Source organism: Coregonus clupeaformis, unplaced genomic scaffold (assembly GCF_020615455.1).
Source record: "Coregonus clupeaformis isolate EN_2021a unplaced genomic scaffold, ASM2061545v1 scaf0018, whole genome shotgun sequence".
NCBI lineage: Eukaryota > Metazoa > Chordata > Actinopteri > Salmoniformes > Salmonidae > Coregonus > Coregonus clupeaformis.
Window position 1 is genome coordinate 1,234,551 of NW_025533473.1, and position 15,880 is coordinate 1,250,430.

Genomic DNA, 15,880 nt, shown 5'->3' on the forward strand with positions numbered 1-15,880 from the left:
CTTTATTTCATGAAAATAACACCAAATACACCCAGTAACCTGTCTGCCTGCTTTATATAGCAAGCCACAGCCACGGGATTCAATGTCTGTAGGAGCGAACCATTTTTGTTAATGGGTCAGAATACTCAGATCCGATTGTGATGTCATACCGTGGGCCAAAAACTCCATCCCACTTGAACAGGCATAAAAAAATACCTCTTACACTAAAAAGGGCATTATCATCATTTTCACAATTTCAGTGTGAAAATATCATTAAAAAATAAAAATCTAGTTTGCTGCAAGAAAGAAAAGAGGATTGGCCATGATGGATGTTAGAACTCTGGCCTTAAGAAGAAGAAAATCGAGAAGAGGACCAGCAAAAGTGTTTCTTTTAGACACTACAACTGCACTGCCCCTTTAAAAACCAGTAGCCTTGAGCAGAGATTTGAGGGGGAATTGACTTGAATGGATCACTGCAGCATGTCTTGACTGTTCAAGTTACCACTTCACTTGTGATCTATTGGAGTGCCAAGTTATCCTCAAAAGAACCCAAAGTTGGTTGAGAGGGACATCAACGCCTAATTCAAATTGATCAATAGTGCAATTTGTAAGTCGCTCTGGATAAGAGCGTCTGCTAAATTACTTAAATGTGATTTCTCCTGATAATGTCCTGTTTCTGACCTGCATCTTATCGAAATTGACCTATCTAATGAGAAGAAACTTGACGCCATCCTATATCTGGAAAATAAGAACTGAGACACATTGATACAAGACAAGTGTATCTGTCTATCTGCCACATTGAAGGCCACATGAAACAATCACTGATGCATTTTACCCTCGTTTGTGGTGACCTGTTAGCAAAATATACACAATCTGATTTAAAAGCATTATAGCCCCCCCAATCAAATCTTTGCTCACAGACTACCATTGGTGGAAAACACAAGAACAGGCGTGGGGGAAAAAATGGTTGTGCGTTCCACTGACCCCCCAGAGGGGAAGTCAGATGTAGAACTGGTGTGCGGCGAGGTTGTCCATAAAGGGGCGGACCAGGTTGTCTGTAGAGAAGTAGAAGACCAGGCCAAAGGTGATGGAGATGGGGAGAGCTGGGAGGGCCTTCTTGAATATGGCCAGCAGTAGAAGAGTGAGGCAGAGTCCCTGTGAGACACAGAAGGGGTCATTAAAGAACATTTCAAATCCACAAATGGGCCACATTTGGTGCTTTATCACACAGTTTTTAGGGCTATTTCAGCTTAGCCACCACACTAAATAGGCTAGCAATCAACACCCATTCCAAAGTTTCTGCTGAAACTACCTTTCTAGTTTACTATGGGTCTGCTTATCACGAACCTTAGTTCAGACTTGCAACTGAGCAGTTAAAAATACATAAATACAATTAGAAAAAACTAATAAAGTTATAAACTATAATTGTAGTCTAACTCAATATGCTTATTGGTGTAGTCTCCTGAGTGGTGCAGTGGTCTAACTGTGCCACTAGAGATCCTGGTTCGAATCCAGGCTCTGTCGCAGCCGGCCGTGACCGGGAGACTCATGGGCGGCGCACAATTGGCCCAGCGTCGTCCAGGGTAGGGGAGGGAATGGCCGGCAGGGATGTAGCTCAGTTGATAGAGCATGGCGGTTCGATTCCCACGGGGGGCCAGTATAAAAACAATATATATGTATTCACTAACTGTAAGTCGCTCTGGATAAGAGCGTCTGCTAAATGACTAAAATGTAAATGTAAGCCACCCTGCCTAATCAATGAACCAACAGCATCACCTAGGTCTATACGTTCACTCCCAGACTCATGGATAGAACATTTGGAACGTAGAATACGGTAACCAGTCCATCCAGTATGCATAATAATACAGTTCACACTCAAAGGTAATTACTAAAATGTGTTTAATTTTGGAGTATAGGTTAGACCAATTATGTACCAAAGACATCTTAAATCTTTTTTTTTTTTCTATGTTTTACTGCTGTGCATTATATGCGGTAGGCTATGTTTAGTATATTATGGGACAATCATTATTTTAATTAATTTTGATTTAAGCTTGGGCTCATATATAGCCCTATGCATAAATAAGCTCTAATATGCTTATTGGTGTTTTGAATTAATCATCACCTTAGAAAGTGCTGTTCACTTTGAAACAACATCCACAAAGACCATGTTTTCCACTCAGTTTCAAACTGTTGTTGAACTTCAGTGAGGTGAGTTTTAAAAGCACGATACTGTTTTGATGATAAGTGTTTGATATGATTTTGCATTGATGTCAGAGTGGTTAGAGGGACAATAGAGCCCTGAGTACCAGACCATTAGCAACTTGATGGTCGTTAGCGAGTTGAGTACTACCAACGCATGCCCAGAGTGCATAAAAGGAGATTACTCAACAGTCACATGGAATTTTACTGCGGTTATGACTCATGATTGACGGTGTGGCGGTAATACGGTCACTGCAACAGCCCTAGGTCTGGCTGCAACACTCACTATGAGAATGGCCACAAAACATGCCAGCGTGGTGTTCCAGTCTCCTCCGGTGGTGGCAGCCTTCCCCACCAGCACACTGTAGAAGATGAAGTCCCCCAGTCCCAGCTTGACTCCTCCTGCAGATTATACCACACCACAGCATGTCGATTTTGATTAGTTTCACACCACAAGAGACCACATTTATTTTAAAATAAAAACAAAAATGCATTCTAAAAATAATTGAGAGAAAATGTTGCTATGGGAGATGTTTGCCCAATCAACCCCTAGAACCCTACCCCCTATGCATTTGTGGAGCCCTTAAAGGATTGGCTAGAAATGGCAAATGACTACATTTTGCCCTCTGATAGGCCTGGTGTAATGTTCACCACCATTGCTTACACCTATCTGATCCTTTCAGATCCTACAGACGTGCCTAGGGGGTAGGGGCTAGTGGTTGATTTAGGATTCAGAAAGTACTCACGGTCTTCCTCGTCTAGGTCATCCTCGGTTGAGTAGGACCTGTTCATCCCTGAGGACACTTGGATCTCTGGCTCCGCCCAGTCTCCCGCCAGGGCGCTGCCCTCACTCTGATGTGCTTCCTCGTCTGAGGAACCGAAAATGGCAACAGTTTATTCATTTTAAGTCCTTCATTCAAATCTACAGTGGACTTGAACGTTACAATGTTAAACTGTTTGACTGTTGATACCATAGACAATATAACTATATCTATGGTTGAGACTAGGAACAAACTGAGCATTGTTAAAGCCAAAGGGTTATAAGCAGAAATTATACGACACGTACCTGTCTCTTCATTTGTGGGCTCTGCATTTATTGCTGGGTTGGCCATCCCAACCATCCATATCATGGCAGCTAAAAATAAATGAAAGTCTTATTAGGAAACTGGTGCAATTCTGCAAGACTCGTAATTTTGGTCGAAAGGCATCCTTATGGAAGGAAATTACGAACCATACCAAAGGCTCGAGAACCAGCTCAAAGAAACCGAACAAACATTTTGGTCAAATCTGAATTGAACTAAAACAAACACACATAAAGGGCACCAAGACAACGAGCCACTGCTTTGTATGATGCCTATTCCCTCAAAGCTGGGTAGTGTTCATTATGTGTCCTTTACCAAAGCACTTAACCCTAAATTGCTCCAGATGATAATGGCAGACCGTGGCTGTGACCCTACTCTCCGAGGGTGTCTCGGGGAATTGGGAGATTGAAAAAAAAATATCTATAAATTATATTTCCAATTCACACATGCGTATAATACACACTTGTACATGTGTGAAATAGGACAAATACAGTGGGGAGAACAAGTATTTGATACACTGCCGATTATGCAGGTTTTCCTACTTACAAAGCATGTAGAGGTCTGTAATTTTTATCATAGGTACACTTCAACTGTGAGAGACGGAATCTAAAACAAAAATCCAGAAAATCACATTGTATGATTTTTAAGTAATTAATTTGCATTACATAAGTATTTGATACATCAGAAAAGCAGAACTTAATATTTGGTACAGAAACCTTTGTTTGCAATTACAGAGATCATACGTTTCCTGTAGGTCTTGACCAGGTTTGCACACATTGCAGCAGGGATTTTGGCCCACTCCTCTATACAGACCTTCTCCAGATCCTTCAGGTTTCGGGGCTGTCGCTGGGCAATACGGACTATCAGCTCCCTCCAAAGATTCCGTCTCTCACAGTTGAAGTGTACCTATGATAAAAATTACAGACCTCTGCTCTTGTCCTTCTAGACCTGTCTGCTGCCTTTGATACTGTGAACCATCAGATCCTCCTCTCCACCCTCTCCGAGCTGGGCATCTCCGGCGCGGCTCACTCCTGGATTGCGTCCTACCTGACCGGTCGCTCCTACCAAGTGGCGTGGCGAGAAGCTGTCTCCGCACCACGTGCTCTCACCACTGGTGTCCCCCAGGGCTCAGTCCTAGGCCCTCTCCTTTTCTCCCTATACACCAAGTCACTTGGCTCTGTCATATCCTCACATGGCCTCTCCTATCATTGCTACGCTGACGATACACAACTAATCTTCTCCTTTCCCCCTTCTGATAACCAGGTGGCGAATCGCATCTCTGCATGTCTGGCAGACATATCAGTATGGATGACGGATCACCACCTCAAGCTGAACCCTGGCAAGACGGAGCTGCTCTTCCTCCCGGGGAAGGACTGCCCGTTCCATGATCTCGCCATCACGGTTGACAACTCCGCTGTGTCCTCCTCCCAGAGTGCGAAGAGCCTAGGCGTGACCCTGGACAACACCCTGTCGTTTCTCCGCCAACATCAAGGCGGTGACCCGCTCCTGCAGGTTCATGCTCTACAACATTCGGAGAGTACGACCCTGCCTTACACAGGAAGCGGCACAGGTCCTAATCCAGGCACTTGTCATCTCCCGTCTGGACTACTGCAACTCGCTGTTGGCTGGCCTCCCTGCCTGTGCCATTAAACCCCTACAACTCATCCAGAATGCCGCAGCCCGTCTGGTGTTCAACCTTCCCAAGTTCTCTCACGTCACCCCCCTCCTCCGCACACTCCACTGGCTTCCAGTTGAAGCTCGCATCCGCTACAAGACCATGGTGCTTGCCTATGGAGCAGTGAGGGGAACGGCACCTCTGTACCTTCGGGCTCTGATCAGTCCCTACACCCAAACGAGGGCATTGCGTTCATCCACCTCTGGCCTGCTGGCTCCCCTTCCTCTGCGGAAGCATAGTTCCCGCTCAGCCCAGTCAAAACTGTTCGCTGCTCTGGCACCCCAATGGTGGAACAAGCTCCCTCACGACGCCAGGACAGCGGAGTCACTCACCACCTTCCGGAGGCATTTGAAACCCCACCTCTTTAAGGAATACCTGGGATAGGATAACGTAATCCTTCTACCCCCCTCCCACTGGCTATAGGGTGAACGCACCAATTGGTGAGTCGCTCTGGATAAGAGTGTCTGCTAAATGACGTAAATGTGCCCTTGAGCAAGGCACTTAACCCTAATTGCTCCTGTAAGTCGCTCTGGATAAGAGCGTCTGCTAAATGACTAAAATGTAAATGTAATTTTCTATTGGGTTCAGGTCTGCAGACTGGCTAGGCCACTCCAGGACCTTGAGATGCTTCTTACGGAGCCACTCCTTAGTTGCCCTGGCTGTGTGTTTCAGGTCGTTGTCATGCTGGAAGACCCAGCCACGACCCATCTTCAATGCTCTTACTGAGGGAAGGAGGTTGTTGGCCAAGATCTCACGATACATGGCCCCATCCATCCTCCCCTCGGTGCAGTCGTCCTGTCCCCTTTGCAGAAAAGCATCCCCAAAGAATGATGTTTCCACCTCCATGCTTCACGGTTGGGATGGTGTTCTTGGGGTTGTACTCATCCTTCTTCTTCCTCCAAACACAGCGAGTGGAGTTTAGACCAAAAAGCTATATTTTTGTCTCATCAGACCACATGACCTTCCCCCATTCCTCCTTTGGATCATCCAGATGGTCATTGGTAAACTTCAGACGGGCCTGGACATGCGCTGGCTTAAGCAGGGGGACCTTGCGTGCGCTGCAGGATTTTAATCCATGACGGCGTAGTGTGTTACTAATGGTTTTCTTTGAGACTGTGGTCCCAGCTCTCTTCAGGTCATTGACCAGGTCCTGCCGTGTAGTTCTGGGCTGAACCCTCACCTTCCTCATAATCATTGATGCCCCACGAGGTGAGACCTTGCATGGAGCCCCAGACCGAGGGTGATTGACCGTCATTTTGAACTTCTTCCATTTTCTAATAATTGCGCCAACAGTTGTTACCTTCTCACCAAGCTGCTTGCCTATTGTCCTGTAGCCCATCCCAGCCTTGTGCAGGTCTACAATTTTATCCCTGATGTCCTTACACAGCTCTCTGGTCTTGGCCATTGTGGAGAGGTTGGAGTCTGTTTGATTGAGTGTGTGGACAGGTGTCTTTTATACAGGTAACGAGTTCAAACAGGTGCAGTTAATACAGGTAATGAGTGGAGAACATGAGGGCTTCTTAAAGAAAAACTAACAGGTCTGTGAGAGTCGGAATTCTTATGTCATGCAATAAAATGCAAATTAATTACTTAAAAATCATACAATGTGATTTTCTGGATTTTTGTTTTAGATTCCGTCTCACAGTTGAAGTGTACCTATGATAAAAATTACAGACCTCTACATGCTTTGTAAGTAGGAAAACCTGCAAAATCGGCAGTGTATCAAATACTTGTTCTCCCCACTGCACCCACCATATTTAAAATAAAATTGTAAGAACGAAAATGAAAAAAAAACTCAAATGGTAACAAAACCTTTTGCACCGTAGCAAAACAATTTGCAACAAAAATGAGAGTTTATTGGACAAATTCGTTCCATTTGGTTTCAAGATAATACACACCCCTGAACTTGTTTAACAAGAAACACTTTCTGTTGCAAAACAGTTTGCTACGGTGTGCCCCAATGAACAAAACCTTGTACTTACATGAATATATGAGTGCAGGGAAGATGGGCTCGTTGCGCTCCTGTGCTGTCTCTACAAGCATCCTGAGAGGACCTTTGGGGCACAAGACTGCAACCAAATCTGCAAACAAAGGACAACAGCATGACACAGGAATTTCTGAATGAGCAAAAAAAGTACTGAACTACTGGAAGAATGATTGCAACATTTATACATGATGAAATCGCACACTTTTTGATAGGTGGTGCTCAGCTAATAGTCAATGTCTGTACAGCAGCATGATAACTGCTCCACCATTACAGATAAAAATAAGTGTCAATTTAACACCTATACCATTACAAAGGGCCCGTCCTCTTGGCTATTCACGAAGATCTGAAAGGATTAGATAGGTATACGTAATAAAATGGTAGATTCACCTTGCACTGGGATAGGCTAGGTGGAAGTTATACCCATCCAAGGACCTTGCACCACTCCAATACTTTCAAATCTGCTACGTTTCTAGACAAAAGATGGAACCTCCACCTTGCCTACAGTCGTGGTCAAAAGTTGAGAATGACACAAATATTAATTTTCACAAAGTCTGCTGCCTCAGTTTTTAAGATGGCAATTTGCATATACTCCAGAATGTTATGAAGAGTGGTCAGATGAATTGCAATTAATTGCAAAGTCCCTCTTTGCCATGAAAATGAACTTAATCCCAAAAACACATTTCCACTGCATTTCAGCCCTGCCACAAAAAAGGACCAGCTGACATCATGTCAGTGATTCTCTCGTTAACACAGGTGAGAGTGTTGACGAGAACAAGGCTGGAGATCACTCTGTCATGCTGATTGAGTTAGAATAACAGACTGGAAGCTTTAAAAGGAGGGTGGTGCTTGAAATCATTGTTCTTCCTCTGTTAACCATGGTTACCTGTAAGGAAACACGTGCCGTCATCATTGCTTTGCACAAAAAGGGCTTCACAGGCAAGGATATTGCTGCTAGTAAGATTGCACCTAAATCAACCATTTATCGGATCATCAAGAACTTAAAGGAGAGAGGTTAAATTGTTGTGAAGGCGTCAGGGCGCCCAAGAAAGTCCAGCAAGCGCTAGGACCGTCTCCTAAAGTTGATTCAGCTGCGGGATCGGGGCACCACCAGTGCAGAGCTTGCTCAGGAATGGCAGCAGGCAGGTGTGAGTGCATCTGCACGCACAGTGAGGCGAATACTTTTGGAGGATGGCCTGGTATCAAGAAGGGCAGCGAGGAAGCCACTTCTCTCCAGGAAAAACATCAGGGACCGACTGATATTCTGCAAAAGGTACAGGGATTGGACTGCTGAGGACTGGGGTAAAGTCATTTTCTCTGATGAATTCCCTTTCCGATTGTTTGGGGCATCCGGAAAAAAGCTTGTCCGGAGAAGACAAGGTGAGCGCTACCATCAGTCCTGTGTCATGCCAACCTTAAATCATCCTGAGACCATTCATGTGTGGGGTTGCTTCTTAGCCAAGGGAGTGGGCTCACTCACAATTTTTCCTAAGAACACAGCCATGAATAAAGAATGGTACCAACACATCCTCTGAGAGCAACTTCTCCCAACCATCCAAGAACAGTTTGGTAACGAACAATGCCTTTTCCAGCATGATGGAGCACCTTGCCATAAGGCAAAAGTGATAACTAAGTGGCTCGGTGAACAAAACATCCAAAATGTGGGTCCATGGCCAGGAAACTCCCCAGACCTTAATCCCATTGAGAACTTGTGGTCGATCCTCAAGAGGCGGGTGGACAAACAAAAACCCACAAATTCTGACCAACATTGATTATGCAAGAATGGGCTGCCATCAGTCAGGATGTGGCACAGAAGTTAATTGACAGCATGCCAGGGCAGATTGCAGAGGTCTTGAAAAAGAAGGGTCAACACTGCAAATAGACTCTTTGCATAAACTTACTGTAATTGTCAATAAAAGCCTTTGACACTTATGGAATGCTTGTAATTATACTTCAGTATACCATAGTAACATCTGACAAAAATATCTAAAAACACTGAAGCAGCAAACTTTGTGAAGACCAATACTTTTGACCACAACTTTAGGGATATGCTAAGTGGAAATGATTATACCTATTTAAGGACCTTATACCTATCCAATCGTTTCAAATCACCTCAGTGTCTAGACTAGAGACTAAATTGCTAGGGGTTGTTTCCCAGACAGTAGAAACCACAAGCAATATGTACTCTGAGCCCTCCTACTCACCGTAGACGGAGATGGCTCCCAGGATGACCCAGGCGGACCACTCGGGCAGGTACTTGATGAACATCAGGGCCATGAGGGCCGAGATGGCGATGAGGTAGGCCTGCTGCAGCTGCAGGGGCCCCTTCCAGTGTATGCAGATCATTCCCACTGCCCCAAAGTTCCAGATGATCATGGCTACTGTGGGGTAATCCATGGCCATGTTGTAGGTTTTAAATACCTCCCTGGATAGGAGGAGAGAGATATGTCAAATCAAACTTTATTTAAAGTGCATTCAAACCTCAAACTGCTTTACAGACAAGGGACGTATCTCAATGGTCACTAGTGGCTTCCTTTCCTCACCTCCTATCCTTCATCCATAGTGATCTGAGTAGGTCAGATGAATACCCTTCCTTTCATCTGTCCTGTCTTTTAGGATGAGGAATTCACATTAAACTGTTGAGATGCTCCCATCCAGAGTTTGAACTGAGGAATTAGAATGCTGCCTTTGATGTAAGTGAAGACAGTGGAGTTCTGTTTAAGTTAAATCTCTGGCCCAGGGACTAACACTCTACTCAGCAAATTGGATGTAGTCTATCACAGTGCCATCCGTTTTGTCTCCAAAGCCCCATACACTACCCACCACTGTGACGTGTACGCTCTTGTTGGCTGGTCCTCACTACATGTTCGTCGTCAAACCCACTGGCTCCAGGCCATCTATAAATCACTGCTAGGCAAATCCCCGCCTTATCTTAGCTCATTGGTCACCATAGCAGCACCCACCCGTAGTCTGCGCTCCAGCAGGTATATCTCACTGGTCATTCCCAAAGCCAACACCTCCTTTGGCCGCCATTCCTTCCAGTTCTCTGCTGCCAATGACTGGAACGAATTGCAAAAATCTCTGAAGCTGGAGACTCTTATCTCCCTCAATAACTTTAAGCATCAGTTGTCAGAGCACCTTACCGATCACTGCACCTGTACACAGCCCATCTGAAATTAGCCCACCCAACTACCTCATCCCTATATTGTTATTTATTTTGCTCTTTTGCACCCCAGTATCTCTATTTGCACATAATCTCTTGCACATCTAGCATTCCAGTGTTAATACTATTGTAATTATTCTGCACTATAGCCTATTTATTGCCTTACCTCCATAACTTGCTACATTTGCACACACTGTATATATATTTTCTGTTGTATTTCTGACTTTATGTTTTTTACCCCATATGTAACTCTGTGTTGTTTTTATTGCACTACTTTGCTTTATCTTGGCCAGGTCGCAGTTGTAAATGAGAACCTGTTCTCAACTGGCTTACCTGGTTAAATAAAGGTGAAATAAATAAATAAAATAAAAATAAAGGTGATCTTTCAGATCTGTCAGACAGTTCTTTAAATAAGAAAAGCTGAGGGGGTAGAAGTTTTAGCTAACAACACAAGCATTGTAATATAATATTTTTCATTTCAATAACAAAGTTACTTAATACACTAGTGTGGTGGAAATTGCTATAAGGCAATATTTTTGGAAAAGTGTCAATAGCCACAGAGAAAAGTGGCAGCAAAATACATATTAACAGGTTCTGCTTCCAATGAGGCAGCAGTATCAGTTCCCCTTGCTTCGTGTATCAATAACACCGGGCTAACGCAAGCATTGTTGAACAGGCAGGGGCCAAGTAGGCCACACACACACACACAATTTAACTTGCCCAGAATAACCGTAGCTCAGAGAGGCACTTCCAGTTTACTGTCCAAAATGCATATGGTGTGTTGGGGTGTAAAACAAGTGACATCTCAAATGACATCCTATTCCCTATATAGTGCACTACCTTTGACCAGAGCCATGAACTAAGCCCATATAAACAACCATAACAGCCAGGCAACATGATACCATAGGGCTGACTACAAACAATTGCAGGGAGGGCCACTCACCCCAGGTACAAGAAGCTGAACCAAAAGAGCAGCATCAGTGAGGACAGGATGAGCCATCCGTGAATGAACTAGAACAGAATGAACCATGACACACAGATTTAGAATGTAGCACTCCAAGCTTGGGGCCTGTTCAGGAGGATGTAACGTTACAGAACGTTTAGATAGAAATGTACGGTGTAAAACAACAGATATGATTCCCTGTCAGATAGAATACCAGGGAATCGTGTCCGCTGTATTCATTCTATTTCTATCTGCAACGTTCAGAATGTTTCACATTACTGAATACACCCTTGGCCTGTCTCACCTTGTAGCAGCGGTATTTGTAAAGCACGACCAGGAAGATGGTCATGACCACGATGACGCTGATCATGATGAGGGTGTTGAGCACAGAGTTGAGCAGCCGCTCGCCCACCGTGTCTGTGTCCTCTGTGAATGGCGTGTAGATCCTAACAGGGCCAGAGTCAAATCAACAATCATGAAATCGGCCTGACACTAATACTATGCTCCGTGGTGTAGTTTCCCCCTAGGTACAGATCTAGGATCAGCTTCCCCTCCCCCAAGCCTAACCTTAACTATTGGTGGGGGAAATGCAGAACTGACCCTGGATCAGCATCTAGGGGCAACTTCACTCTAAACCTAATATTATCTACACCTAATCTTTATCTCATAAGTGGCCAACCCTTCTCAGAATACTAGCTAGCTACCTTTCTGCAGGATTTTGCTCCAGCCCTACTCGAACACACCTTCAGGTTCAGGTTCTGGATTTCAAGCTATGTTATAGTAGGGCTGGTGCATAAGCCTGCACACCATGTCCAGAGGGAGGGTGGACCACCCCTAATTTAGCCTTAGTTCCAGTGAGCTAGATATGAACTTAGCTTGTACTAAAGCGTGGGAAAACCAGTTGCGTAACATACTCAAGTTATAAAGACTATTAAGTTCTAAGCATGTCAGTGTCAAATCCCAGGAAAAGTTCCCTCAAGGAGCTGTCATAAAGATCTGCGAGAACCACCTCGTCTCATAATGTCTTGCATAGAAGCAGCTCATCTCATATCATCACGCAAAGAAGCATCTCTTCTCATATTACACTGGGTCGTGTTCATTAGGGCACACAACAGAACACTTTTTGAAACAGAACACGAAAATGTGTATTTCTTATTGGACAGGTCCAGGTAGCAGCCCCTCCCCGCTTCTGTCTGTATTCTTCCGTTTGATGCCTCATGAACATAACCCAAGGTAGGCTACTAAACGGAAGGGAAAAAAACGCTTACAGCTGCTGTCCGTTCTTCTCAGTGTAGAAGCTGACCGACTTGATGGTGGCTACGACGACCACCATGCAAAGGGTGACGGGGACGAACAGCATGATGACATGCTTGGCGCCGTACTTGAGGGTGAGCTCCTCGTCGTCCTCCAGGTCTACGGGCTCCCGCTCCACGACACTCCTGTCCAGGCTGGGGGGCTCAGCTGCAGGCTCTGGGGCCACCGGGTGCCGCTGCAAGGTAATGGAGCATTTTTTAGCATTGCTTATTACATGGAAATAGTACATGGTGTGAATAAGTGTTATTATTGCACTATGAAGGAGTCAATAGAAAATAGCAAGTAGTGGCTGTGGTACCCACAGTACAGTCGTGGTCAAAAGTTGAGAATGACACAAGTATTGGTCTTCACAAAGTTCGCTGCTTCAGTGTTATGAGATATTTTTGTCAGATGATACTATGGTATACTGAAGTATAATTACAAGCATTCCATGAGTGTCAAAGGCTTTTATTGACAATTACATTAAGTTTATGCAAAGAGTCAATATTTGCAGTGTTGACCATTCTTTTTCAAGACCTCTGCAATCCGCCATGGCATGCTATCAATTAACTTCTGGGCCACATCCTGACTGATGGCAGCCCGTTCTTGCATAATCAATGCTTGGAGTTTGTCAAAATGTGTGGGTTTTTGTTTGTCCACCTGCCTCTTGAGAACTGTTCTTGGATGGTTGGGAGAAGTTGCTCTCAGAGGATGTGTTGGTACCATTCTTTATTGATGGCTGTGTTCTTAGGCAAAATTGTGAGTGAGCCCACTCCCTTGGCTGAGAAGCAACCCCACACATGAATGGTCTCAGGATGATTTAAGGTTGGCATGACACAGGACTGATGGTAGCGCTCACCTTGTCTTCTCCGGACAAGCTTTTTTCCGGATGCCCCAAACAATCGGAAAGGGAATTCATCAGAGAAAATGACTTTACCCCAGTCCTCAGCAGTCCAATCCCTGTACCTTTTGCAGAATATCAGTCTGTCTCTGATGTTTTTCCTGGAGAGAAGTGGCTTCTTTGCTGCCCTTCTTGACACCAGGCCATCCTCCAAAAGTCTTCGCCTCATTGTGCGTGCAGATGCACTCACACCTGCCTGCTGCCATTCCTGAGCAAGCTCTGCACTGGTGGTGCCCCAATCCCGCAGCTGAATCAACTTTAGGAGACGGTCCTAGCGCTTGCTGGACTTTCTTGGGCGCCCTGACGCCTTCACAACAATTTAACCTCTCTACTTTAAGTTCTTGATGATCCGATAAATGGTTGATTTAGGGGCAATCTTACTAGCAGCAATATCCTTGCCTGTGAAGCCCTTTTTGTGCAAAGCAATGATGACGGCACGTGTTTCCTTACAGGTAACCATGGTTAACAGAGGAAGAACAATGATTTCAAGCACCACCCTCCTTTTAAAGCTTCCAGTCTGTTATTCTAACTCAATCAGCATGACAGAGTGATCTCCAGCCTTGTTCTCGTCAACACTCTCACCTGTGTTAACGAGAGAATCACTGACATGATGTCAGCTGGTCCTTTTTTGTGGCAGGGCTGAAATGCAGTGGAAATGTGTTTTTGGGATTAAGTTCATTTTCATGGCAAAGAGGGACTTTGCAATGAATTGCAATTCATCTGATCACTCTTCATGACATTCTGGAGTATATGCAAATTGCCATCATCAAAACTGAGGCAGCAGACTTTGTGAAAATTAGTATTTGTGTCATTCTCAAAACTTTTGACCACGACTGTATATCTTCATCACAATCACCACTATCTAAGAGTTGCAGACACTTTATTCAAAGGCTCTTTCTCAATTCATTGCATCCACTCTCCTCGCCTACTTCTCAAAATGCTTTGGGGACGGTCCTGGGAGGGACCTTGGACCATCTCCTCCAATACGGTTGCGAAGGAGGTGAGGAGATAGGATGCAAGGAATCACAAAGACCAATTGAGATAGAGCCATTGAAATGATCCAAGGTGTCCCTGCTCCGGGAAAGGGCACTTGCCCAACAGTGCAGAGGACACCTACCCTGGGCTCCATGTCTGCAGGCTGGGGTTGGTCGGGGTCTTGTTGGTAAGATGGCACAGGCGGTATCTTGGATGCAACCAGAGCTGTCCTCTCATTGTAGGAGTCCTCTTCACTGTCCGAAGCACTCATTGATGGAATGTTAGCGACGACTGAGGAGAGGGACACTGCTGCAATTTCTTTTTACAAATGAGTCAAGACAAAATTCATTGCGACGTTATTGACAAAAAAACCCGAAGGAACTGCAACTTTACTGACGCCCAATCATTATAGTCCCGCAGACTCTTTTTTTGACTGACTGCATTATCGAGTATGTTGACATCGAAAAACGTAGGCTAAAAATGTATACATAATTTCAGGATATTCTAACGTTATGTAGCTAGCTAAAAGGAGACTTAACGCAATGGATTGATTTAGCCACTACAGTCTGGTATTTAGATCAGTTTGTGAGAAGTGGAAGTTAGTTTGCTGACTAGCTAGCAAGCGTATTAGTATAAGAAAAAAGCTGTACATCCTATATTAAAGTTCGTTTTTAAACGTGTCAAAGTACCTTCTTAATCCTTAATTTGACATCAACAAGACCAGGGAAACCGAGTCCGTTCTTGGATGAAAGAAAGCGCTTCTGCAATTGTTCTTATCTCCAACGACAAGCAGAATGGCAACAACGGAAGTCATCAGCTGATGTCTGGTGGACCACGTGATCCGTGCTTCTGAAACGTCCCTAGACAACTTGTGACTTCAAAAAAATGTTGCTTCGTAAAAATACAACAAAAAAATAAGAATGTTAAAAGTAAAAATATAGAAAAAATCATTTTCGATTAAACTTGTAACAAATTTTTTTGTGTGCAAATACAACCCCCTCATCTTACAGTGCTATATAAAGTCTACACCCCCTTTCAAATGTTTTGTTGCCTTATTGCCTAGAATTCAAATACATTAAAATAGGTTTCAAAATAGGCACCAGTGGCAGTCGGTGCCGTTTAAGATTTGGGAGGACGATCAATAATGTTTATGAGCATGGCCTTATTTCTATTTCAGCATATTGGATGACTGTCCTTCATATTCCATTCACCCAGCTCAATGTAACTTCGATAGGTTTAGGCTGCTACATGATATTTGAGCATTGCATTTGGTACAAATCATTCCCTAAACTCTAGACCACAGTTGCATCTGGAAATGAATGGTGTGGCTGTTGAACAAGTTGAGGAGACTCAATTACTTGGTGTTACCTTAGATTGTAAACTGTCATGGTCAAAACATGTTGATTCAATGGTTGTGAAGATGGGGAGAGGTCTGTCCATAATAAAGAGTTGCTCTGCTTTTTTGACACCACACTCAAAAAAGCAACTCCTGCAGGCTCTAGTTGTCTTATCTTGATTATTGTCCAGTCAAGTGGTCAAGTGCTGCAAAGAAATACCTAGTGAAGCTGCAGCTGGCCCAGAACAGAGCTGCGTTGTAATCAGAGGGCTAATATAAATACTATGCATGCCAGTCTCTCTTGGCTAAGAGTTGAGGAGAGACTGACTGCATCACTTCTTTTAATAAGA

General features: G+C 44.3%; 1 protein-coding gene across 2 annotated transcripts; it reads right to left on the reverse strand.

Annotated features, from left to right (window-relative positions):
- Positions 1 to 737: 737 nt before the first annotated feature.
- Positions 738 to 15,018, reverse strand: LOC123483080 (presenilin-2-like). 2 transcript variants are annotated; one of them, XM_045212534.1, is made up of 11 exons: positions 14,884 to 15,018; positions 14,337 to 14,485; positions 12,294 to 12,514; positions 11,330 to 11,471; positions 11,026 to 11,093; positions 9,124 to 9,344; positions 6,918 to 7,016; positions 3,245 to 3,313; positions 2,925 to 3,047; positions 2,465 to 2,580; positions 738 to 1,134 (listed from the first exon to the last, which is right to left on the reverse strand). In XM_045212534.1, exons 2-11 carry the CDS (start codon positions 14,463 to 14,465, stop codon positions 979 to 981), a joined length of 1,344 nt encoding a protein of 447 aa, XP_045068469.1. In that variant the 5' UTR covers positions 14,466 to 14,485; positions 14,884 to 15,018; the 3' UTR covers positions 738 to 978. The 2 variants fall into 2 exon arrangements, with proteins under 2 accessions (XP_045068469.1, XP_045068468.1); XM_045212533.1 differs by having other exon boundaries at positions 14,337 to 14,512.
- Between the last annotated feature and the right edge of the window lie 862 nt (positions 15,019 to 15,880).

Coding starts and splice junctions, on each gene's coding strand:
- LOC123483080 (XM_045212534.1), bottom strand. CDS start 14,465: ATGAGTGCTTCGGACAGTGAAGAGGACTCCTACAATGAGAGGACAGCT. Junction 7,017..9,123: donor GGGAGCCATCTCCGTCTACG/GTGAGTAGGAGG, acceptor CTTTGTTTGCAG/ATTTGGTTGCAGTCTTGTGC. Junction 3,314..6,917: donor CCCTGCACTCATATATTCAT/GTAAGTACAAGG, acceptor ATTTATTTTTAG/CTGCCATGATATGGATGGTT.